We start from the raw sequence: 26011 nt of genomic DNA on the forward strand, positions 1-26011 counted from the left end.
TCTGTGTGGGCAGAGTGACCATCCTGTAAGATTCAGCCCTTCATATATTTCCTGAGAAGCAGCTTTTCCCAGCCCCAGCACAGGATGCAGAGCAGCCACAGCAAGAGCTTTTGCCTTGAGGACACCCCACGTGGGTACATCAAATATTTTCAGTAGCTTAAAGATCACACAGAGGTAAACAAACCCATGGCAAACCCCAAAATATCTCACTGCACAAAATAAGTCAGGCCACAGTCAGATCTTTAATAAAAGCACTTGAAGTCAGTGACAAACATTATACAGCAGACATGACAACTCAGAGAAATCAAGTTGGGGGTAACAGTGTGCTGCTGGTGTCTGCAGAGGATTGAACAAGGCCCCTAAACCCAATGATCCCCTCAGTGGCTCCTCAGCTGCTCACAACACTCTCAAAGGCTGCTAAAAGTCTCTCTTGCCTCACCCCTCCTCAAGGTACGGCAGAAGCACAAAATGGTCTTGGTTCTGACCAAAACCAATGAAGTAAACCCAGGAAAAAGCTCCAGCTCTGATCTCTGAACAGGAGGCTGAGTTGCTTTAACAGCAAGGACACCAAGCAAACCACATCCTCCCTATTTCCTCCAGTTTCACAATGTGCACTTTACCAGGGCACTGTTGTGGAGAGGGCCTGACACTGCCAGTGTCCTACTGGGATTTACCTGATTGGAGCAGAGCATGGCAAAAGCATCTCCCTGCAGAAACCGTTCCCCACCTCATGGTGAGCTGTTCAAAGCTGACAGCCACTTGTGTGGCAAGACTACATTCTCATTTAGCCACCTTCTGTCCTGCTCCCCCTTACTGGAGCATTACAAACCAACAAAAGGTGCACAGGATCCTTTTCACTGTGACATTAGCTAAATAAGCAATTCTAATTCCAGGAGTCAGTGATCCTCATCCACTGACAGGGCCCTGAAGGCTCCCTGGTAAGGGGAGGGGTTGTGCAGCACTGAGAGGAAAATGGCAAAAGGCTTGTCCTCAGAAGTCCAGCACACACAAGAGCTTTGGAAGGTTGTATCCCTGCACTTTGGTCTTTGGGCAGTGCCACCTGCTCAGTATCTGTAGTGGTCTGGCTTGAAGGGCCCGTCTCTGGACAAGCCCAGGTATTTGGCCTGTTTGTCACTCAGCTTTGTCAGCTTCACACTCAGCTTGTCCAGATGAGCAGCAGCCACAGCTTCATCCAGCTGGAAAACAAAACATTGAGATAAGAACATCAGAACAGAGTTCTAGTAGTTCAGGAAGTCACAGTCCAGAGGGCAAAATGAATATGTGGAAACCAACAGCAGCAACAAGGGGGACTTACACAGCTTTCTTCCTGCCAACATCCCTCACCTGTCTGAGCACAGACCTGCACTCACATGGAAAAGCCTTGTGCTTTTGAGGGAGTCAGGTTAAGTGAGAGAAGATTTTATATATTCAAACCCTTTTCAATCTCATTTACACATTCACATCCATCCAGCAAGCAAAGAACAGAGATCAAACTCTTCAGATAAAAGAATATCCAGTTTGGTAAAATGATGAAGTTTCCACTACAAAGACACCAGGACATGCTACATTGTCATCCTACAATATTATGTAGGTCCTAACACTGGAAAAAAATTCCTGCCCTCTCCAGATATCCCATCTTAGGGGCACAGGACTAATGAAATTCATTCCAGAATCTCCAGTTCAGCAAGACTACTTGTATCCACTGGCACTGTCGTCATGAAGAATAAAACCAAGGTGGGCTGTAGGACACAAGCACAGAAAGGTTGATATAATTTCTCTATCCCAGAGGTGTCAGGCAGATGTGTAAACTCAAGAAACTGAAAAATGTATAATGTTAGAAGGCAGTTAAGTGCTCCAAGAGCAGGTATAGGAGAATCAGAAAACAAACAGGAGGATGCTGACCAAGCTGCTGTGTCAGGGGGGGAAGTACAGCCACCAGGGATATTCAGAGGTAGAAAGGACAGCACAAGCAGGGATCAAGGACAAGTCTGACCATTTGTAATTCCTGGAAAAACCAGGCAATCATTGCAGAGGAAACAGATACAAGGTAAGTCTAAATCCCAGCAGCACAGAGAAGACCAGCAATATTTCCCACATATTACTTTAGTAGACATGAAAGGCTGCAATATAACTGAAGGGCAGTAGATCAACAAAACAATCAAGGGCCAAACCTGCAGCTTGTGAACCAGCAGGGCCTAAATGATTCAAAAACTAGTCCTGGATTTCCCCCTCCAAGGGCCTGTGGTAACAAAGTCACTACTCTGAAGTAATGCCATGCCATGAACCAGGTAAAAAGCCCCCTCTGCACAGAGGGTAACTCACTGCAGCTCAGCCTGCTCACAGTGACCACTGTGGACCTTTTCCCTTGCCTTTAGGGAACCAGGACAGCCAAAGGTGACAAGACAAAATCTGAAACCTAAGGGGAAATGGTTGAAATAGTGGCAGTGAACCATGAAATCCACCAAAGAGTCAGGTAAACCATGAAAGAACAAAAACCTAAGGGGAAGGTCTGTGTTTAGAAGGGAAACAAGTATTTAAGCCTAGTACATCCTGTCAGGATGCCATGAAACAAAAAAAAGGAGGGTCAGAAATTCTCATCTGTTTGATTAGACAGAGGTGTAAAGCTCTCACAGGTGTATTTCCAGTGAATTTAAGACAGATTCCACCCACTTGAAAAGGAACTGAGTCCCTGACAATTGCCAGATGAGGTTTTCAAGCAGCAGCAGGGATCAATTGTTTCAGAGCTCCTTCAGCTTGGGCACTTCAAGACTTAGACACAGAGACACACAAATTCAGACAAAGGTAAGCAGACATTCTCACCTTAAAATCAAAGCTAAGCAGGACAGATTCGTGCCAAGAACATAGAGACAAGAGTTTTCCTGGATTTCCAGGAACACATGTTGCAGAAATGTGTGCAGGTCTGTAATGGCCAATCAAAGCAATATTCTTGCAGTCAAAGAAGCCGCAGGGTAAGGTACTTGGAAATTGTTAAGTCTTGCATTTGGACCTCAAAGCAGTTGCACAGAACAAGGAAAGGCATTAACCCAGAAAATTATCACAGAAAGCTCTTTTATTGGTTCTGACAAGGTGACTGCTTTATTCTTTGAATAAAGCCCTCTGTGAGGCACAGAGGGTCAAAAGTGTTTTGTCACAGTGGATGAACCTGAGGAGATCATTGCCATATGCTCCCTTAACAGGCAAATTCATATTTAACTGCTTTGGGTATTACTTCTCATTTCTATGTATTTCCAGTTCAAATATGCTTACTAAAAATTGTTATTCAGTGAGAGGATGAAGTCACATTTTATCAGCAACACTGGGATCTATTTTCAAGAGAATTGTCAATAACACTGTTCCTTTGAAGACAAAAGTGTGGCAGTCTGCTGATCCACTCCTACACTGCATTTCTGGTATGCTTTGCTTGATCCTTAACTGATGAATTTGTAAACTCATCCTGTTCTTCAGGAAACACCTCATTAATAAGCCCAAACGGAAACATTCTACTTCCCAAATGGAAAGTATTTTCACATTTATTCTCACACCTGGCTGTGCTCCAAAAGCAGTGGGATTTAACTCCAGCATCTTTTTCCATGAACCATCTCAAATTCTCAGGCTTGTTTTAGAAAATTAAAACCATGTTAGTTTTCTAAAAGGAATATGCAAGCTGCGACACGATCCAGACTTTTCCCAAGAACAAAGAACACAGAGATAAGTTTAAAGGGAAATCTGAGGAAATCTGTCATTAACATTTTGTGAAATTATTAAGACCAGATTGTGATAAGCTCTCTCAGGGGCAAATGGGATCAGGACTCTATCAACCACAGTAAAAAGGATTCAGTTTCACTCCAGCTTCAACTCTGCCCACTACACTTTGCTGCTAGACAGGTTTGTAGAAAGAACAAGCTGGTTGGTAGAAGCTCTCCAACTGCCCTGAGGCAGCACAGGGCTTCCCAGCACCTTAGAGAAGGCAAGAAGTGACTGGATGTTCTGTCACAAGTTCCCAGGTCTGTACACAAAAGAACTGCCCATTCACACCCAGCATGTCCAAAGCCAAACATCCTCTGAAGGACAGAACCTTCAATGAGTTCAAGCACCAACAAAGCCACACCTGAAGCTGCCTTCCTTACCAGCACCCTTGTGTGGCTGTCACTCACCTTCTTCGGCAGGAAGTGGACCCCCACAGCATATCTGTCACTGTGGGTCCAGAGCTCAATCTGTGCCAGGACCTGGTTGGTGAAGGAGTTGCTCATGACGAAGCTGGGGTGGCCCATGGCACAGCCCAGGTTCACCAGGCGGCCCTCGGCCAGCAGGATGATGTGGCGGCCGTTGCGCAGGGTGTAGCGATCCACCTGTGGGAGCAGCAGGGCCACGTCAGGCACAGAGCAAACCTGGGGCTCAGGGGGCTTCCCTGCCCCTCAGCAATTCAGGTGTAACACAAACACCCCTCTCTCCCATCCCTGGTGTTTGCAAAGCCTGCAGCAACCCTGGCCTTCACAGCACACACATCTCGGCATCCGCTTCGTACTTCACCAGCTCCACAATTCCTTTAACCAGCTCTCCCCACAATTCCTTTAACCAGCTCTCCCCACACTCCTGGCTTTTCCACATGCCAGTGTAGTCCCAGCCAGGTGTGATGGGAATGTGCTGCTAGCAGTAAATCCCAGTTCATCTACACCCACTGGTCACAACTGGTGCGTGGTGACAGGGAAGAGGGAACACCTCTGCATGCAGCAGTCCAGAGCTTTGGCATCTAACACAGGTAACAGGCTGGAGCCCTCAGCCTTCTGAGGGTCCCCTGGAACTGTTCCCACCTCTGCAAGGCCAATACATACAACAAACAGCTGTCCTGGCTCCTGGTGTACCCTGCTTTGCTCTTGGGGGACCACGTGGTCCTCCCCAATGGACCCCAGGGACAGCAGGACTCTGCACACAGAATCCAGGCTCAGATGGGCTAAGGAGACAGAGCCTGAGCTGTGAGAGTCCCACACAACTCTGGAGACAGATAACGTGACTGTCCCACACAACTCAGGAGATAATGTCACTTAACATGTGCCCCATCTGCCTGGGCCAGACTGGACTCCTGCAATGTTAAACTTAACTCTGCTTCTCCTTTTCACCTCTCATTAGCTCCTCTCTGCCCTGCCTTCACCCTAGAGGACTTTACAATATTAAAGCAATAATGAAACACCAACATGGCCCATAAGTCACAAGAATATTCAGTGTTAACTGGTATTTATTGCTCACTTCATAACAAGCATTTGGGAGTAGAGCACTTTGGAAATACTTAAAACATAATCAGCAACCAACTTTGACAAAGCCTAATGCTTCAGACCATTTGTCTTCTGCTAGCACAACAGAGCAACTGTGACAGACCTAAAAGGGTCACAGCTATATTTAAATTTCAGAAGCTAAAAGTCATTTAATATCAAGTAAAACACAACTTTCAATTTTGTTCTTAAAGCTTTGGCCTGTAAGTTAAAAGCCACATGTAATGAAGCTGTAATTGTAACAATACAGTCTTCTGAAAATCATCCTTGTGCAGGACTTCAGCAGAGATGCCAAGAGCAAACCAATACAAACCATGTTTTTTATAACAGGTATTTTGCCTTCAGAGCAGGTGTGCGCCTCCACCTGCCTGCCCCAGCTATGCTTCAATCACAGCACCATTTTCTGCTTCTCAGGTTCACATGACAGATTATTATGATATCAGCACAACACATGCAGGCAGTAACCACCTCAAAGAGCAGCCCTAAATCAGCCTTGATTTCTCCTGCCCAAAAGCACTCAGCAGGCGGGATAAGAATGATCCCCCCCTGAGCAGCTGCAGTTGTTATTTTGGATCCCGATTCTCCATTGTGGACCAGCAGTGACAGCACTCAGTACTCCCAAAAAGCACCATATGGGCCATCAGGAGATTATGGGAGGAAGTAACAAAAGAAGGAACCAGTTGGGAAGCAAAACATGAAAAATCCTGAGAACAGCTACAGTGTTACTTATAACAAACATTGCATTTACAGACTGAACTACTGAAAGACAGTTGAGCAGTTAAAGTAGCATTTCAGTTTTGAAGTCTGCATTGGGTGGTTTAGGTGTCAAAATCTTATATCCTTACATAATATCCACACAACTTGCCCCTGGATAGCTGCTGGCTTGTGCATAGAACCCCACACCTAAGTCAGTACTGTGGCAACCCATCTCATATACAAGCAGACAGAACAGGCTGATTTCAATAGTTCAATAAGTTCAGTAAGTTCAATAAATTGCTCCAGAAGTAGAATTCATATTATCCAAGCAATAAGCTCCTCTCCACACTTAGACAAATACCTCCTCCTTTTTCCCATTGGAATTTACTTGGCTCTGGACTTTCTGGCTGCTTTACACTTCCCTTCCCATTATGTGGGAATAACTTACAAGCCAAAGTTCATTGACCTTGACCTTTCCTTGCCCTCTCAAGTTGAGTTTGTGCTGCAGGTCAGTCTCTGATACTCAAACACAGCTGAGCAGGGCTGCAGTGCAAACCCAGAGCCAAACCAACCTGCCAGCTTTTCAGTAATAAGCCTATTTCCTCCTTACCTGTCCTCTGAAAGCAACACATCAGTCACAATGGCACAGTAAGATGTTTTTCTTATAAAAGTATTAAACATCTCTTAAATCAGCCCAGCACTGGTACTGAAACTTTCATGCTGGACCCAGTCTCAATTACTCTGTACCTCCAGCTGAAGTTAACCCACCTCAGCCCTGGCATTAATCCTCTCATCAAGAGAGATGTTCCTCATAGAAAGTCAGGGATTTTTGCTCTTGTACTATGTTCCCCTCTCTGGTTCAGGATACAGAAAAGAAGCTGCCAGGTTTTAGTAAAAAATCTGAATATTCAGAAAGTTAGATTTCTTTAGCATTAATCCATATGGACAACCCTGACCCCAATTTCATCCTTTTCAAAAGGTAATTTTATTTTTTTTTAAACCAGAAACTTGTTACAATTTTCACACCTGGGACCACACTGCACCTTACTACACTCTATCATCAATGCCAGACTGGGCCCTCAAAGCAAAGCATTTAAAAAGGGATTTACTGCCTCTGTGTAGGGAGTTTGTATGGTGCCATATTAACACCCACTTAAATTTTCAACAATGTTTATTCTTCAATCAGTCCAAGGTTTAGTTTTAAAACAACCTGAGCTAGCAGAAAGCAGGCAGGTACCTGTGGGCTCCTCTAGAAGAGCTGCTGAGCAGAGTCAGCTTCACCAAGGCCATAGGCAAGAACAAACCTGAACACAAGTGAGAACTTGAGGGTGTAACTCCAGCCCTGGTTAAGACCATGCAAAATGACCCAACACACCTTTCACAGCTGCTTAATATCACTTTGCTTAATATTACTTTTGCCAATAAGCCACAGGGGAGTTTATGAAAATTAGAAGGGCAGATGGAGATCTGAGAAGTATGTTTGGGTGTGGTGTTATTAAAAAGTACAAAATCTGTCCCAAAACCCTGCTATCAGCAAGGGCATTCCCTCTTCAAAAGGTAACCAGAAGACCCTCACCAAGTCAGAGAAGACCTGGTTTGCTTTATGGTTCTCCCTCAATGCTGGTGTGATCTAGTTCAGTTTTGTTTTTCTGCTTTAAGACACACAGTTGAAAAGCTGAAATTTTCAGATTCTGATTTTCCTTGTGTAGCTACAGCCATAGCTTAAAGCAAATACATGGCAGGCATGCAAGCTAAGCAAGGGTAAAACATCCTGCCTGCTCTGTCCACACAGGTTTCCAAAATGAAGCCAAGTCTGGAAGAGAAACCCAAGTTTGGCAAAGCACCAGGTAGGCTTTCCTGAGGCCTCAATTTCAGAGTAGATTAAAAAAACACACCACACTTTGAAAACAAAGAGGTGTGAGTTTTTTTAAACCTTGACAGAATCCCGAAAGTCATTCCATTGAGATTCCCTCAGGACCATGACTGTTCTGCTGCAGAGCAGTACCTGAGCAAACAGCTCCAAAAGAGGAGATTCAGGTCAGGCACCAGGCAATCTATGGGCTCTGCTCTTAAGTTTTATAGGGTGTCTAATGGTCTGTTCTGTATTTCTCATCTACCTTGCTTTTGGAAGCTGAGCTATGGCATTGTTTCAGCTCAGGGCTATCGAAGCAAGCACGTTTGCATACCCCCTGGCCATGCCCCAAACATCAAAGCTGAATGGACTTGATGCAATTAATTATCTCTACAACCAGCACTAAGGGTACGCTCCTGTCTATCAATGAAGTGGGAACACATGGAGAAAGATGGCACTGGACTGGAAACAATTTCTTTCATGCCAGCCCAAGACTATCATGTGCAGCTTGTCCCAGGTTAGCAGAATCTGCATTCTGACCAGAGCAACAGTGGCTTCCAACAAAGCTAGAAAGACTGAAGAAGCTGAAGAGAAATACTCTCTAGAAATGGACACTGAGTAGCTACTGTTTTTTTCCAGCAGGAGAGCCTGTGGAAAGGCTGCCTCACCTGAGGTTTGATATTCACTGCCTCCACTGCATTGTCGTTCAGCCACTTGGCATCAACTTCCACATCAAAATGGCCAATATTACACACTATGGCATCATCCTTCATCTGCTCAAAGTGCCTGTGAAATAAAAAAAGTTGTATTGAAAGTTAATCCACACAGTTTTCTCCCTCAGCAGATGCTCCAATCCACAGCCCTGAGAAGTGCCCAGCTCAGTAACTGCACTGACTCTCACAAGGTGTGTGGGGCTGGTAACCCCTCAAGGCATGGCAAGTCTACTGGAAAAGACTTTCAAGCTGCTAGGGAAGGACATTTCCCAAAGATACAAAAACTTACTGGAGAGAAAGTATTTTCCCAGTATGGAAAGTAATAAGCTTTTGTTTGATTGGTCAAAACAAATACCTGCAGTTATTCTCCTTACACAGAAGAAATAATTTTCTTCATGACTTTGAAGTTCCCAGCAGTTTTACATCTCCCCCCACATAATCTGATCTTCCATTACAACATGCACAGTCATCATGGCAAAAAAGAAAGGAAGGAGTCTGTGTGGAGCTGGGGCTACAAACTGAGATCTGAGAAGCAGAACCAAACACTGCAGGGCAGTACACTGAGAACAGGCTGGTTTCAGCTGCTGATATGCACCTACAGATGGAATCACTTTAAACCTTTACCTGCCTCCTCTTCTGTTCACATTTGTCTGGCCTAACACAGAATTCAGCCCTGATGCTTTCATTCTCCAGAAATCAATCTACCTCGCTGCAGCCTTCTCTATCTTTACATTCCATAAGCCAGGAAAAACTACAATGAGGCAATATCTAACCAAACTGACCAAAGACTTAATTTCTCACTAAATTCATGCTAAATTCTGATGTCCAGAAGTCAGACTGTGTGCTAACTGCTGACAGACTATGATTGCATTTTAAAAATGAAATCTAACTGTACAGGTATACTTTCACTAAAGCAAGTGGCTTGGCCATACCTGCCCTGCACAATGTCAGTGCAGCCAGTGGTGGTGACAAAGATGTTGCCCTCTTTGCAGGCCTCCTCCATGGTTGTAACTTCATAACCTGAAAAGAGAAAAAGTTACTTCTCTTAACAACCACCAACATTTATTAACAAGTGGGACACAATACTAGAAGTAGAAAAGTACAAAGAAAGAATGAATCAAATGTTTCTGCCCACACCTGGCCTAGAAATGATGCAAGGTAGTGGGACACTGGTCTTGCTAAACACCAACATGATAGAAAAACCACCCATCCCTCATCACCCTTTTCAAATCTGTGGATCTCTGCATTCAATCTGTACAGTCTGGCACAGCACTCAGTCTAGATTCAGGGGGTCAAATTTGCCAAAGAAGTGTCCCCACAACACCTGCAGTTCTTGGTAGGTAGGAACAGAAATGAGATAAACTGGTACCAAGAGGCACAGTTACATGAGGCACCCAACTCCAGAGCATGCCCTGGGCTCAGCTGGAAAGACAGAGCATGGCACTGCTCTTCAAAAAAACCTATTGAGGGTAAAGGCCTGGTGTTTAATAATGTTTTAATTCCAATCAAGCCTTATCCCACACTGGAGATTAGAACTGCACAAGTCAGACAATCCCTCAGCCCTAAACCCCTCCCCACCATGGTCTTGAATCCTTGATTCCAAACACACCTTCAAGGCCTCAAGTAACAAACTCCTTCCCTAACTGCAAGGAAAGAATTCCTACAGTTAAACTGGATTCAGCTGTACCTCAGCAGGGACAGGGCTGAAACCACTGCATCTTTCTCGGCCAACATTCATTTATTGCTCTCCACTGACACACAGACCCTGTCAGATGCCCCAGTTGCTGTTATGAGTAGAAAAGTTGCCCATTTTTTTAAAAGGTTGCAGAGTTCACAGGTTGGGCCAGTTGCTGCCAGGGTGAAGTTCTAACTGCTTATTGTTGTAGTCACCTGTTGTTAATAGTTTTTTGTTAACTATCTGTTGTTGATGGTTGGGAATCCCCCTTTTTGTCGAGTGGCACCCTGCTGCTTCCTGGAGGATGGCACCCGAAATGGTGAAGAGGAGGGGACAACGAAGTTGGCATGCAAATGACTTTGGAACTTGCATGCAAATGAAGAAGCCCCTCACCAAACCTAGCAAAAACCCCTAAAAACAATGAGCCAACACAGAACTGAGGAGTTGAAGTGATGTCTAGACATGAGGAACAGAATCCAGTGTCCGCTAAGACCCTCTTTACCCCTCACCCTAACCTAAAAGATGTCGGCTGGAAAGAGGACCTCGAATGTCAAACCAAAAAACTGGGAATCTCCTGGTGCTCTCATGGGGATGGAAGCCCCAGCTCTGCCTGCAGACCAGCAGACAAAGCTGCACTTTTCCTCCTCCTCCGTGCCACTCCTGGGAGCAGCGGCAGCGTGAGGGCGAGCCGTCGGTTCCTCCCACCCAAGCTGATTTTTAATAAAGGCATTAAAAAAGAAGAAAGATCTCCTGTCCTATTTATTTCAGTTGCTGCTCTGCTCAGCTCCCACCTTCCATGGCTGCCTGGAGCGCGTTGATGGGGTCGATTTCCGTGATGATGACTCTGGCTCCGAAGCTCCGCAGGGCCTGGGCACAGCCCTTGCCCACGTCCCCATATCCTGCCACCACTGCCACCTTGCCAGCAATCATGACATCTGTGGCACGCTTGATGCCATCAATGAGGGACTCTCTGCAGCCATAAAGGTTATCAAACTTGCTCTGAGGGAGAAAACAAGCAGTTTCAAAACAGATGAAAGCCACTCAAGTGAAATTTCCTTAAAGAAAGAAAATGGACTTATGTGCAAGTACTAAGAGTCATTTAATACTTTAACCACCATGAGGGACAGGAGAAGACAACCTCGTTAGATGTTTTTATTTATCCCGTTTCAATCTATGGAGTTGTATCAGATACAAGCTTCATTATGGTGAGAAGCATTTCATAAATACACTGTATCTACTGACCAGGGCCTGGACTCGCTAAAAACTTGATTAAGAGGTAACCTGAGTGTCTTTCACACCAGTTCCTAAACCATATGTTCACCAGTTCCCTGCTGCTGTTTATCAGACAATGAACAGAACCAAGTGCCACAGGAAGGCAAAACACACCAGCAGCATATCATCTTATCTCTGCAAGACACATCCAGCCTGCAGAGCAGCAAGGTGTCCACACCAACCAGGAACAACTGGTTCTTGCAGCCCCAGAGGATCCAAATTACATCTTTCCCCATGAAGAGTTACCCTATCTCTGTTGAGTTACCCTAACGCTGTCACTCACTATTGCTCAGACTTAGAAAGATTCAGCAAGCATCCATTCACAATAATGGTCACTGCAACCAGGACCTCCTGGATTTCATCTCTTAATGCCCCATCACACAACATCCTCCTACTGTAACACTGACACTGACAGCCAGACCCTCCAATCAAAAGTGCCCAGCTAAGTCAGACATCAAACACTACCTCACCCCTTGAACACCTTCCTAAACTCAAACACACCTTGTTGTGTTGATTTTTGTAATGCTCCTTCTTCTTCTGCAGCCTTTTGTTTTGATCAGGAAGAGGGGCTGTACAAACAGATTTGATTATTTGGGGAGCTACAGAGGCCAAGAATTTCTAAAGAAGCTGGCTACTAATGATGTGCTGTGCTTTAGTATTGCAAGGAAGCAATACTAAAAAATCTCCATTCACAGCAAAATTCTGGTCTCAAAGCCTGTCCTGGCTTTCTACAGCCTTAGGGCACCAATCCTTCTTGCTTTTACTTAGCACTGTCTGCTACAGGCAATCTTAAGATTAAATTCCCAGAGGCATTAATCTGGTCTAGTGGAAGGCACACCCACAACACCTGCAGCTCTTGTAAGTATGAACAGAAATGGGATAAACTCACAGCAGAAACTGGCCAAAGTGTAACAAATTATACCTCAGATCCAGAAGTTCCTGACTCAGTGCCTATAACCATTAGCAGAGGCATAACTGCCATTAATATATCAGAAAATTGTGTTAACAATTCTTCAAATTCTAGAGCTAGTTGCAGTTGGTATCCCTCTTTCCTAGTCCTGCAGATTTTCCGTGCAGCATGGAGGAAAAGAGCATGGTCAGTCAGCTTTGATTCCTCATCGCCAAATCCCCCAACTGCAGTCAAAGCCTTCCAGGTGTCTGTGCATTCCCATGCAGGTAAGAGAGCAGAGTGTTGGATGCAGATATCTGCCCCACCCAAAACACATTTGAGTGGCAAAGGGGAAGAACAGAGCTGGCTGCTGTGCTTGCCTTCTTTCTCCAAATGTTAGCACAGGAACCTGGCACCAACTGGAAATATCAAACTGGGAGAGCAGAATTTGTCAGCTCAGTTGCACATTTTCCCAGAGATCTGCAATTGTGGTTAGTACAAATCTTGTACTGTATAAATACCAAACAATACTTGAAAACAAGCACTTGCTTGGCACTAGAATCCCAAATCCCTTTAAGAGGCTTTGTTAGAAACATCTGAATTTCCAAGTCTACTAAACAGTACTAATAATTATTATGCAAGCAGCACAAATCTGTGTGAAAAGGATGTGAAGAACTTCCTTTAACATTAACTGGACTCCAGCCCACTTCCTATGAAGTGTCAGGTGCATCTTAGTGAGCAGAAAGGAGACCGCAAACTGCAGAGAAGGCAGGCCAAACAACATGAGAACTTCCAACCCAACAGGATAATGTCTGTATGGCAACTTGAAATAGAGTCAATAACTAGACTTAAAAGACATCAAGACACATAAACCTTTAGTACACCTTTAATTCCCACTATAATTCATCTGCAGCCAAAAAGCACCACCACCCTTTAAAAACCATTCCACTTCATTTTCAATTCACCAGGGTTTATCTTGGAAGCAGCACTAAAGCTAACCAAGGGATAAATATCTCCCTCCTGCCCTCTCTTTTGCATCTGCTGCTCACAGAGATCAGCCACAGGCTGACCAACCAACCTTTACCAGCACAAGCTCAAGGAGGTCACACGCTCTTTTCCAGCTGGTATCTGACACCTGTCTGGGAGCCTTTAAGCTACTCAGAGTGAGGACAGACTCCTTGCCACAAGTACTGACTGTGCCCAGGAGTCATGATCTCCAAAAGTGTGTTCACATTATTAAACAGCAGAAGAATGGATGTCCTTACATACAAAAAACTTTGATATCCTGACAACAGGGCATTTACAATGACATCAGGGGCTCGCTTTTAGGATATGGTGGAAATCTCTGTTCAGAACCAGATCAGGAGAAGCTCAGCAAGAGAAAGAACACTTTCATGGCAATGACAACATCCCAACATCAAGCTGGTCAGAGAGTAGAACACTGCAGAAGGGTTCTGTCTGTATTACCTTGGTGACAGAGTCATTCACGTTGATAGCTGGCACTTTTAGGGTCCCATTTGCCTTCATCTTGTACAGGTTGTGAACCCCAGTGGTTGTCTCTTCTGAAATACCTCTAATTCCTGTGGGAAGAATAAGAGTATTCACCTTAGTTGGAGTCAATACTGTGCAAATCAGGCCATCCAGGGGCTGGGAGCATCCCCCAGAGGCTTAAGTTCAACAATCCCTTGGCAGAGAGCGGGGAAGAGATGAAAACCCTCGAACAACTGCAGGAACACCAGAGGACACGCTTCAGAGCCACACACCTCTGCACCTGTGCTGTGCCTGCCCGACTCCCGGGGAACGCAAGCGGGTGCAGGATCGGGGCCCGGGGAGGGAACGGGGACGGGATCGGGGCCCGGGGAGGGAACGGGGACGGGATCGGGGCCCGGGGAGGGAACGGGGACGGGATCGGGGCCCGGGGAGGGAACGGGGACGGGATCGGGGCCCGGATCGGCCTCAGCAGCGGCCCCGGCCCGGCCGCGCTCTGCGGCGCCGCAGCGCCCTCTGCTGTCAGCCCGGGGCGCCGCTCAGCCCGGCCCGCATGGAATGTCCTGAGCGGGGAGGGACCCCCAGGATCACCCATGGCAGCCCCAGCCCTGCACAGACACCCCAACAGCCCCACCCTGGGCATCCCTGGCAGCTCCTGGAGCTCTGGCAGCCTCGGGGCCGTGCCCATTCCCTGGGGAGCCTGGGCAGTGCCAGCACCCTCTGGGGAAGAGCCTTTCCCTGGTATCCAGCCTGACCCTCCCGGGCACAGCTCCAGCCATTCCCTGTCCCAGAGCAGAGATCAGAGCTGCCCTCGGGAGGAGCTGCAGCCCCAGTGGGATCTGACCTCAGGCTCCTCCAGCTGAACAGACCAAGTGCCCTCAGCTGCTCCTCATGGGCTTCTTCTCAAGGCCCTTCATTCTCCTCCTGTCCATCCTTTGGACTCTCTAACAGCTTTAGATCTTGTTTATATTGTGATGCCCAAACCTGCCCCCAGGACTCGAGATGGGGCCACCCCAGTGCAGAGCAGAGTGGGACTGTCACCTCCCCCAGGCAGCCTGATGCACCCCGGGACACTCGGAACCAAAGCAAGAATTGTGCTCCTCAAGGTCATGCCCAAGCTTTGATTTTCACCCTGAACAGCATTTAAATCCTTGTTATTGTACCTCCATTCTTCCCTCACTGTGTGTCGCTGGGTTTCAACATTTCCTCCTGCAGTGCCATTGTCAGGACTTTTTTTGCTCTTCTTTCCCTCTCTGCTCATTTTATTTTAAAATACGTTTTTCTGTGGACAAATCCATGTTCTCTTCTTCCTTGCCTCCCCAAGACATTACCAACCCTCCTCAAACTCCAGTGTTGGTTAAGCTTGCAGAGCCTGCCTGGGCTCTGGGATGTAGCCAGGCTCATCATCCCTGGTCCCCCAGCTGGAGATGGGGAACCCTGGGCTGTCCTGTGCCAGCAGCTCCCCTGGGATGGACAAATGGAACACAGGGCATCTGCAGATCCCCAATGATGGAAATTTGACCTTGATGTCTCACCACTATTTTACCAGCTCTGGGGCACCCTGGATGGATGCTGGAGCTGGTTCCTTGTCCAGGACTGCTGGTGGCTCCTCTCTGCACCCTGTGGGCCTGTAGCTTGCTAGTGAGGGCTGGCTTGCACTGGGGCCACCCTTGGCTTCTGGCTTGTCCCCCTCCTGGGGGAGCCCCATTCTTGCTGCTTTCTGATGCATCTTGTTGCAAAATCCTCATTTTGGAGTTCCAGTAAATTATTGCTGAACACCTCAGCCACTTCTCATATGGCTTCCCCTCAAGGTCCTTCACCATCTGTGTGTCCCTCCTTTGGACACTCTCTAAGAGTTTAACATTTTTCTTATATTGTGGTGACCAAAACCACACAATATTCAAGGGGAGGCTGCCCAAACCCAGAGCAAGGCAGGCCAGCCCCCTCCCTTGACCAACTGGTGATGCCACCCATGACACAACTGGGCCTCCTGGCTCCAGGGCAATGCTCACTCAGAGATGCCAAGTCTGGTCCAAATCCATCCTCCTCAAAAAATCCAGCTGTGAGCTGGTCCAAGCCCAGGCAGGAAACTGAGAGCAATTCAACATGGTTTTCACAGCACAACTCTGACAGATTCCCCAGTGGAGCCTGAGACTGAGCCATGAGACCCTCCCATTGCTCCCCAGACCACTCTGTAGCACATGAAGAAATGAGACCCACAGAACTAGAAGGGAAAAGGCTGATTAACTGGAGAAGGCTCCAGAGAGCTCACTGCAGCTTTTTAATACCTGAAGTGGCCTTACAAGATGTGGACACAGTGTTTAGCATGGCCTGTTGCAACAGGACAAGGGTGAATGGTTTTAAATTGAAAGAGGATGATTCAGACCAGATATATCTTCTTTTTCAATGAGGGTGGAATAGGCTGCCCTGAGAAGTGCTCTAGGTCCCATCCCTTGGAATGTTCAAAGGGCTCTGAGCAATCTGAGTTGAAGATGTTGTGCCCATTGCAGTCAGGTTGGACTAGAGAGCCTTTAAAAGGTCCCTCCCAAACCAAACCATTCTGTGATTAGGCTGACTGATCCCCACCACTCCTATGTCACCACAGAGCCCTCGACAGCCCCACTGCCCTGATGGTCACCTGCTGAGGGAATGCATTCAGGCTTTGGGATATTTAGGCTTGTTTAGAGGAGAAAGGAGAGTTTAAAGTTGACAGTGCAGCCCTGTGCACAGTGAAATGGAGGATCTGTAGACAGTCTCCCAAAAGCATCAGTTTCCAGAACAACTGCCTGGATCATGGACAGTCATCCCCTTGAAGAAAAGTGTTTGGAGGTCACAGCAGGAACCTCCAGTTCAAACCTGCCCTCTCTTCCTGTGTATCTGGCAAATAAGAGACACACCTCATCCTTCAAAGGCTCTCCAGGTGAGTGAGAGTTCTGAGCTTAGCAGATTCTCTTTCCACAGCACTAAGCAGACCTCACATCCCATATGCCAACAGCTTCCCCTCCCTGGAGGCACCGTAGCACTGCCCCAGGTGCCATTCACAGCTGCTCTAAACCACTCTGCAGCAGCCCCAAGTGCTGCCTACACCACTCATGGTCAATGCCTGAGTGACAGGAGAGCAGAGAAGGGCCTGCAGCAAGGACAAGTTTAATTCAAACTGACACAACCTCGCTAAATGCTCAGACCTGTATTTGTCACCTGAGCAAGTCTGATCAATGAATCACAAATGAGCCAGTCTTCCCCACACAGGGCTTTTGCACAGATGACTTTCCCCATTGGTCAGTTCTTGTTTCCCCCCTTTCTTCCTTTATTTATCTTGGTATTAAGGGCATTTGGCTTAATGGAATAAGCTAACAGTACAAAGGCCATTCTGCCCTCTAACTGCAGACACACTTCAGGAGAGAGGCAGCTTACTGAGCAGTTCCACATACACATTTAACTCATCTCTTAGTTGAAGGAATACTACTTTCAACTGTTGGCTGCACACTAGGACCAAACTATTTAAATTAGAAGCAGCTGAAGCACAGAAGACAATTCCCTCTGAAATTAGCCCAGAAAATTTATCCAGCCTTTAAATGGCAAATGGCATTTTCAACTGCCTCATGCCAAAAGGTGTCCCATGCTCACAATCCACACACTGTGCATGCTCTGCCAAGGTCACTCTCATTCCACCTCTACAGTGGTCAGATCTCCCCACAAGCCCTTAAGATATATTAGCTTCTGTTAGCTCTAAGATACCAAAATTGGATGCTACACTTCATTTAAACAGACTTTGCAGCAAAAGGCTAAGCACAGATGTCAGATTAAGGAGATCAAGACTCTACTCCGTGAGTCCCGTTCTGGAAGTTTTTCTGTTTCCAAGGAGCAATGGACTGGAAAGTAGAACAGATCAAGTTTGTCATCCTCTACAAAGGATGAGATCAGTTTTAATTTACTGAACTACTGCAAGAAGCTTTTCAACTACAGCCAATGCAGACAGCCACACATTTTGGGAAGGGAAACACTGACAGATATTGCATCCTCCCTACACTTTTTAAAACCCCAGAGGAAGAGTCATTTCTATGAATTTAGGAAGCAAACCCAGACAGGGATGTTTTTTATCAGAGGCAGGCTACACATGTATGTCACAACATGAGACAGTTCAAGAGCCATTGTCCTACTGCACTGCATTATACTGGTGCCTTCTCCACCAGGAGCACAAGAGTGGCAAGAGGGTGAAAAGGGCTGGAGAGGAGAAAGAAGGACAACAGGAGGGCTGAAAGTGTGAAAGGAGCTCAGCTCAAGTACCTCTGGAAACAGACACCAACCAAGGTGTACATGTTAGGGAAACAACCCTGCAAAACAGAGAATGAACATGGGAAATACTTTCTTTGGCCTCTGACAACACCAGGAAGACAGAGAGGGATGACCAATTGTATTCCTGGGCATCAAACATGGGAAAAGCAAGAGGTCATGTATATCACAAAGAGGCAACCCAGGAAGTACCAGACCTTTGATGGAAGAGAGGCTGAGCAAAGACCAATGAAAACCTTGTGTTTAAATAACACAAAGATGTTGAGTGTTGGATTATGGGTGACATCAGGCTGAGGATGAAGGACAAAGTGAGGCTTGTCACAGAGAAAGTTTCCCTCTTTCTGGCGCCCCTACCTGCAGCAGCACATGGATGAGGAGCAAAGCTCCAGACTCCCCACAAACAGCCCTACTCACAGCCTGCCACCTTCAGGTTTTTTCCTATCTTCTTACTAAAGTAGAGCAGGAGTCAGAGGGGAGCTGATCCAGCAGGCTTCTACAGCAACTTCCCCTCTACAAAAGCACCAACACACCCCACTGTATCACCACCCAACTCCCTTCACATCCCAGACCAAATGTGCCCCTTAACAACGCTGGGCACACATCTTGCTGCAGCACAGCTGATGGACAGTGGCAGAGCTACGCAGAGTCTGTCATACTCACCAGGCACAGATCAGCCTGCTCATGTCAAATTCCCTTCACAGAAACCTTTTACATAAGCACATGCCAGCAACACCACACTGATCAGTTTTACTAACTCACTGAAGGCAAACCAAAGCAAGAGTTCCTGACTTCATCAGCATCTTCACTGACAAACTGAATGAGTATTTAAGGTGGAAAACTGTTCATTTTCCACAGAAGGCTACAGGTGGTAATGACTTCATTCAGAACTGCACTAAGACAACAGGTAAGAAATGCATTAATGTAAAATTGTTAATTGCAAACAGACGTTGAGCTGTTCTAGAACACAGCCCTCTTCCAGGAAGCTTTTGGCATGACAGCAGAACTACTTAGAGGTCAATCTCAGGTAATGGGCTCAGTGAACTATGGTCAGGACAGATCACTGCAGCTACAGAGCAGAAGTGGGAACAGCTCCTGCAGGTAAGAGATTCTGGTCTTGAACTGTAAGGAATTTTCACAGCCTGTTTGCACATGCCTGTCCCTCTTCCCCGACCTCTTTTTACACACCCCCCACCCAAACAGCCTCCCAGGCAGAACTGTGCCTGCCAAAACATAACACAAGTCACCTTTCAGCAGCTGTGGGTATTTGGTATGAACTAGGTTGGTAAGATCTCCACCATCATCCAGAATCATGTTGAGGGGCTGCCCATCCTTGAAGTACAGGGTCTGCTCAATGCACCACAAGTATTCCTCATCTGTCTCCCCTTTCCAGGCAAACACTGCATGGGAACAAACACAAACCATTAGCCAGTTTCTTACTCAGCATGTAGTGAAGCAGCCAAAGGAAGATTTCATCAGCAGCACCCAGCAGCAGCTGACAGACAGATGATTATCTGTGCCTGCAGGCCAGCAAGGACATTTGCACTGAAAAACAGACCTCAGAAAAATCACTGTTCCAGGCCACAAACATGGTCAAAATTTTGCGACTTCATTGTTCTCCTTATTCTTCTTCCATATTAAAAAGGAGAAGACAAAGCAAACTAAAGCAGACTCACATCCACAGCACCCTACTTGTTAGAAATAACCACTGGACAGAATGATACAGATAAATGAATACACAACCACAGCATTTTCTAGCACAGCAGAAAAGAGGGACCAGATTTCAGCATGAGCTAAGCAGCAGAATATAAACTCTTCACCAACTCTGAGTTTAAATTCTAGTCTCTCTAGCCCAGCACTAAAATCCAAGCTGAGGTGCCTCATCTGCTCTAATCAGGGTCTATTTCTATGTCAGTACAGCCCCAGCAACAGGCTGCCACCACTGGTATGTTGCATCCACTAGGATTTCTTTCTTTCCAGGCATTTGTACTGTCTTCATGCTATACTCAATCCTCAGAAGTACTCAGCCACTCAAACACATATTGGGCACATTATTTACACACCCCAACATTCGGCTAAATTGTTGTGTTTTCACTGTTTACACAGAAAACTGCTTGAGCCATGAAAAGCCAATCAGGCAATTGCCTATTCTGAATTAATGTGTCTCAGGATCTCATACTGAAGCCAAAGGAACAGCATTCCTCGAGGGTCTCATAAATTCTGTATGTGAGGCATAATATTAAGAAAGAGAGCAAGTTCCAAGAATAAGGATACAAATGGCAACGGTCACACACTTTGACAAACACTCAACCTATAAATGGCTCTTCAGTTGAGTTTTGGGTGTTGAAAGCAGTGAGGAAGACAACTCAAGGTCTAAAGAATCCCATGCGGCCCTCTGACATCCCACAGCAGAGGCAATGCCTGAAGCTGTAGTGCCAAAGGGGCTGATGAAGGGATCACTTTGCTGCCATAGAATGTGCCACAGTTAGGGAAAGACCTGTGGCAATAATTAATTATAATAGAAATGAGAGGCCCCTCTCAAAGCAGACTGCCAGAAACCAAATTTAGCCTCTGCCAACAGCTGGGCTCAGTTCCCAGCACTGAGGATTACATTTCCTTCAGCTGAGTTACACAGCAGACAGCTTCAGGTATTTATACTGATCCATGAGGAATTGCTTCTTATTGGAACCTGACAGTAACAAGACAGCAGCATCCTGATACAGCACCTAAGGGATATTAGGCAGGAACACAGCTGGGCTAATTCTAGCCTAAAAATATCTTGGGTATTGACTGTGCCACTGTGACAGGGCACATGGCAGTTCCCTTACCTTTCCTAATGCCTATTTAGGACAGAGCTTGCTGGAAAGCACCAAACACATCCAGCTGCACACACCTACACACCACTCCATTCCATCACCCAGCCCATTCCATCATCTTAATGAGATCTAACAGAGCCCAACAGCAGCCTTTGCTGGGAGACCTGGGCACAGGCTGATGCAACACAGCCTGAATCAAATGTCCTGGTTTGTAAAAACCACTGATGGGCCGTTTCTATCATCAAGCTTGCTCAGAAGATCTTGGTGTGTACAATTTGATTTAGCAGGAACAGGCAGTACAGCCCAACTCAGCCAAACCAGAACACGGAGAACTTACCAGGGATACCAGCTTTTGCAATAGCAGCTGCAGCATGGTCCTGAGTGGAGAAAATGTTGCAGCTTGACCATTGTACCTGGAAAACAACCAAGTTTTGTTTGCTGAACAAAGTTCTGAGATATCAGGGACTCTATCAAACACAGGACTTAAAAAGGGAGCAAGAGCAGAAGGAAATTAGTGTAGATTCCTGCCTCTTTCAGTAGCTCTACAAAGATAAGGTGAGAACTGGATGTCTGACTAAGTCAGGGAAAATAATGTCACATGGAGAGAATGTGAATGAGCTTTAGCTGTGCCATATATTCAGCCATATCCTTGCTCACAAGCACTTCTTCCAGACAGCCAGAGCATACTCCAGATCTTCAGGAGTGCCCAACAGGCACAGGGTGCCCACAGGGTGGGTTTGGGAAGTTTTGGTGAATAAAGGTCAGATTTTCAGAACAGCCCTACAGCAAGTGTCCACTGAGGGTATGGACATGCAGCAACACACCTGCCGGCACTCACAAGAGTCAGAAATGCAGCTGAAACATTACACTCAATCCAGGCATTCTCTAAGATTATGCTCACCCACCTCCCACTCTGTGTTCCAGTCATGGAAGCTTTTCCAGCTGAGCTAAGTGTTTTCCTCAGATTTCATAACTAGGCTCAGGCACCTAGAAAAGCAACAGCATGTTGCTGAGTTGTACTGAAAAGGATCTGCACACCTACTGCAGCTCACAGCACCACATCCCAGAGCCACATACCCTCTGCTCCCCACAGGGCTGACTGACAGCTATTCACACATTCACTGGTTACAGAGCTTGAGTAGAGAGGGCAATAAGGCACAATCATCCAGCCTGTTTTCAGATACTCTGCCCACCTGATCAAAAAGTGACATTTTGAAGTAAACGGTGCAGTAGGAAGCCGCCTACACTACCAACACTTGTCATGAAAACACACCTGGAAGGAGCACAGGAAAACAAAATCCACAACCTAAAGCTGCACCTCCTCAGCTGGGTTTTTGCAAGTTCCCCCCATACCAGCAGGTGACATCAGGGGGTGTCATGACATTCAAAGTATACAGAATACCTATATAGTGTTTACACTTCAGACTTGATACAGACTTGTGGTAGTGACATAGAGCCTAGAATAACTGGAACACCTGACAGGCTCAGACCCTAGTATTTATAACACTGGGTATGGAAAGGATTATTTTTTGTTACAAATTATGAAGCACAGAGTATTTATTCTATTCTTATTAAACCAGTCAAAAAATGGACACCAAGGTTACTATGCTGCAGTGGGCTACATCCTCATTACATGGGCTATGATTTTATCAGTTTCATTCCTCCCTCTCTGGCACCAAAGTTCTGACAGAACAGGTGAACCAGGGCTGAATCCATACTCAAAGCCTAAACTAATCCACAGGCATCAGGACAAGGAGTTCACACAGCAACACATGCCTTTAAAGGTACAACCACATCTTCAGAAACCAAGCCTCTGCAGGTACCTCCCTGAATGACTTGGATGAATCCCATATATCACTGATCTGCGGTTAGGCTCAGCTTAAAGCAGCTTGGCAATGTTTAAGTAAGCACACAGCTGCCTCCTAGGCCAGTCATACTGGGACGCAGCAACCAACAGGAGCAGCAAGGAGCTTTCCCAAATTTCAATGGCTACTGCTTCCTTTTAAATCCTGCGGAGGGACAGGAGTTCCACTTCCACGTGGAGTGGCTGGAACAAAGCCAGGACTGTACCTCCACATCAAAGCTCTCCTTCAGCACTGCACCATTTGCAACCACAGGACAGCTCTGAACAGGCTGGGGAACACCTGCACAGCAGCATGTACCCTGCCCAGGCTGACCTGGCACAGTGTCCATACCTACCTCCTTCTCTTTTTGAGGAAACACCTTCACTGCTACGGAGGAAACTCCTTCTCCCAGCACCTTTCAATCAGCATGACACTGCTCAATTCTTAACTGTTCTCAGAGAGGGATCCCACATAGGGCACCTCTGGGCAGCCAAAGTGCAGGAAGAAGGAACTTCAGATCATTTACATACTTAACAATCCATCGAAATTCCAGTCAGCTCCCTGCTCAGCACACAAGCAATGCAGATTGTGCTCAGATACCTGGCTCTCCTCACGCTCTGTACAGCAAACACTCAGCTGTGATGTCTGGACTTCATTCAGCAAGTCAGGAATGGGACACAAGGCACTAAATGGCTTCTAAGTATCTCAGTTAATACAGATGAGAGTAACTGGTCCATAGTCACACAAAAAATTCAGTGGAGATCCCAGCCCTTGGTCCCTGAAGCCACAGTGCATCCCTGTTCTTTTCCCGCACAGCTGATGGGCCAGCACGAGCTCTCAGTAAACTTCATTAGATTTTGCTGACTTTACCAGGGCAGAGTGGGGTTCTTAATACAGGCTAATCTGTGCTGGAAGCAGTCCCTAGAGCTGCAGCATAAGCAGCCACAGCGCTGCAAGCCCGAGCACAGCATGGCTGCGTGCGAGCAGCTGTGTGCACTGCCCAGGGCACTGCACACAGGGCACAACAGGCATTCAAAGCTGCAACTTGTCCACAGGAAACACACACACCCCACACCCCAGAGGTGCTGAGGGCAAGCAACAAGCTTCTTGCTGAAGGAGAGAAGACAATCTATCCACATGGAGATTGCAGCCTCATCCAAAAAGCACAGACATTTGCCAGGATTCCGTAAAGTGTTACATAAGCAGGAGCAGTGACCTGGCAGAGCGTTACCCAAGAGCAGAGGGAGAAACTCAGAGCCACATTACCTCAGCCCCCAGCACGATGAGGGTCTCTATGAGCACTGCTGTCTGGACAGTCATGTGGAGGCAGCCAGCGATGCGGGCGCCTTTCAGGGGCTTGGATGCAGAGTACATCTCCCTCATCTTCATCAGCCCTGGCATCTCATTCTCTGCAATCTCAATGGCCTTGCGACCCCAGTCTGCAAGGCTGATGTCAGCTGCAAGGGAAGCAGGACAGGTGTCAGAGTTTGAATAGCTGAGACCTTGGTATCTGCTCACACACTTGTGGGTAGGCACTGGCTGCAACAGCTGAACTGAACACCCAGCTGGGAGACAGAGTTGCAGAAAAACCAGACCCTATTCCAGTTACTTCCTGGTTCTTTGCTATGGTACACAAGTTTAGACAAACCTAACAGCCCCTCATGCTACTGCAAGGGGGTATAAATCAACTGTGATCTCATCCCGAGGTCCATGAATTCAGTAAGCCACAGCCTTAAGCACTTTTTACAGACACTCCCCAAAAGTCCAAAACTTCCTATAGAGACTGACTTCCACAGTATGGACCTGCATGTGGGGAGGGGTTGGCTATAGGGCAGTGGCTTCCCACACTGAGAATACTCCCTAAGAGTGCACCAGGAGCTGAACTCAGCTCCTGCTCCTCACAGCAAAGCTGCAGGTCCTTCCCTATTGGATCCAAAAAAAATATTTAAAGTGACTGTAATTATCTTAGTTACCAGTCTACTTCTACTTTTGTAAAAAGTATCTACAGCAGAAAAGTCCAGCAAAAAATGAGCAAGAGAGATTTCTGACAGGCTTACTGCATTCATCACAGATGTCCAACCCCAGCCTTTAAAACACAAGGGTCAAGCAGGTAATGCCCAGCTGCATCAACTCTGCAGCAGCAGCCAACACAGACTGTCCTTCTTACTTGGTCTGAGACTCTTTGAGAGATTTCAGAAGTTCACCATTCCATTTAAACCACAGTCAGATGCTTTTTTTGTCACCTACCTCGTGAAAACAGATTGTTTAGAACACCAGAACTCCGAGTCAGACTGCTGGGTTTAATACAGACACACTAATTGCATTTTGCTGCAGAACGAAGCCTGGGGCCACTGCAGCTATTGCACGTGCTAGAGCTGACTGGAGCACAGCCTGTACACCACTGGGACTGAAAACTGCCTGAAAACAGGCCAGGAAAGGACGACAGAAACAAATATATCAAGACAAGGAGATTTAGACTTACCCCTGTTAAGGGCTTGGTAGCTTTACTAGGGCTGCTTTAAAAATATCCTGCAGTGTTTTAGGTTCAGAGCCTCTAGGGTAAATTATTTATGAATCTGAGCCTTACACACCAATGTTCTTTGAATGAAGCCTCCAAGGAACACCCAACTCTTTATATAAACTGGGATTCTTTGTGAAGTTTCAGGTCTACAGAAATACCCGCCAAAACCTTCAGGGCACATGAGTCAAAGGTCCCAGGATGGGAAATACTTTCACCTTCGGAGCTAAGCCTGTTCCCGCCAAGGGCTCTGAGCGGCGGGGGAGGGACCGGGCAGCCGGGCCGCGAGAGCAGCACAACCGCGAGTGGGAAGCCGGCGGTGCCGCTCCCCCGAGCCCCCTTCCCCCGCGGTGGCTCCCCCAGCGCACAGGGGGCTCGGGCCCGGCTCCGCCGCGGGCAGGACCCGCCGTCCTCCCCCCCGCGGCCGCATCCAGCGCGGCGCCGCAGCCGCCGAGGCCGCGCTCCCCGCATCGCGCTCGCCCCGGCCCGGGGAAGGTGCCGAGCACGGCGGAGCCGGCCCGGGGCTCGCACTCACCCACTTTGTAGGGCAGCCGGTCCGACATACTGAAGCTGCGTGGCCAGCGGACAGGAGGAGGCAGCAGCTGGTCCGGGCGCGCTTTAAGTAGAGGCGGTGCCGCTTGCGTGAGGCGGGGCTGGGCTGCGCTTGGGCGCTGGGCCCGCCCGGCGCTTC

At 47.1% G+C, this 26011-nt stretch overlaps 1 protein-coding gene across 1 annotated transcript; it reads right to left on the reverse strand.

Moving 5' to 3' along the window:
• Positions 1-223: 223 nt before the first annotated feature.
• On the reverse strand, positions 224-26011 carry AHCY (adenosylhomocysteinase). The gene is made up of 10 exons (XM_030963146.1): positions 25856-26011; positions 24069-24259; positions 21296-21371; positions 19390-19542; positions 13832-13944; positions 10995-11202; positions 9461-9548; positions 8484-8601; positions 4155-4349; positions 224-1196 (listed from the first exon to the last, which is right to left on the reverse strand). The coding sequence occupies exons 1-10, from the start codon at positions 25881-25883 to the stop codon at positions 1065-1067; spliced, it is 1302 nt and encodes a 433-aa protein (XP_030819006.1). The 5' UTR covers positions 25884-26011; the 3' UTR covers positions 224-1064.

The sequence above is a fragment of the Camarhynchus parvulus genome, chromosome 20 (assembly GCF_901933205.1).
Source record: "Camarhynchus parvulus chromosome 20, STF_HiC, whole genome shotgun sequence".
Taxonomy (NCBI): domain Eukaryota; kingdom Metazoa; phylum Chordata; class Aves; order Passeriformes; family Thraupidae; genus Camarhynchus; species Camarhynchus parvulus.

Bases quoted from the DNA above. Each gene is read 5' to 3' on its own strand.
- AHCY (XM_030963146.1), bottom strand. From the start codon at position 25,883: ATGTCGGACCGGCTGCCCTACAAAGTGG. The intron at 21,372-24,068 runs GTAATGTGGCTC...GTTGTTTTCCAG, and splicing joins TCATCGTGCTGGGGGCTGAG to GTACAATGGTCAAGCTGCAA. The intron at 4,350-8,483 runs GTGAGGCAGCCT...CTGCTCCCACAG, and splicing joins CAGTGAATATCAAACCTCAG to GTGGATCGCTACACCCTGCG.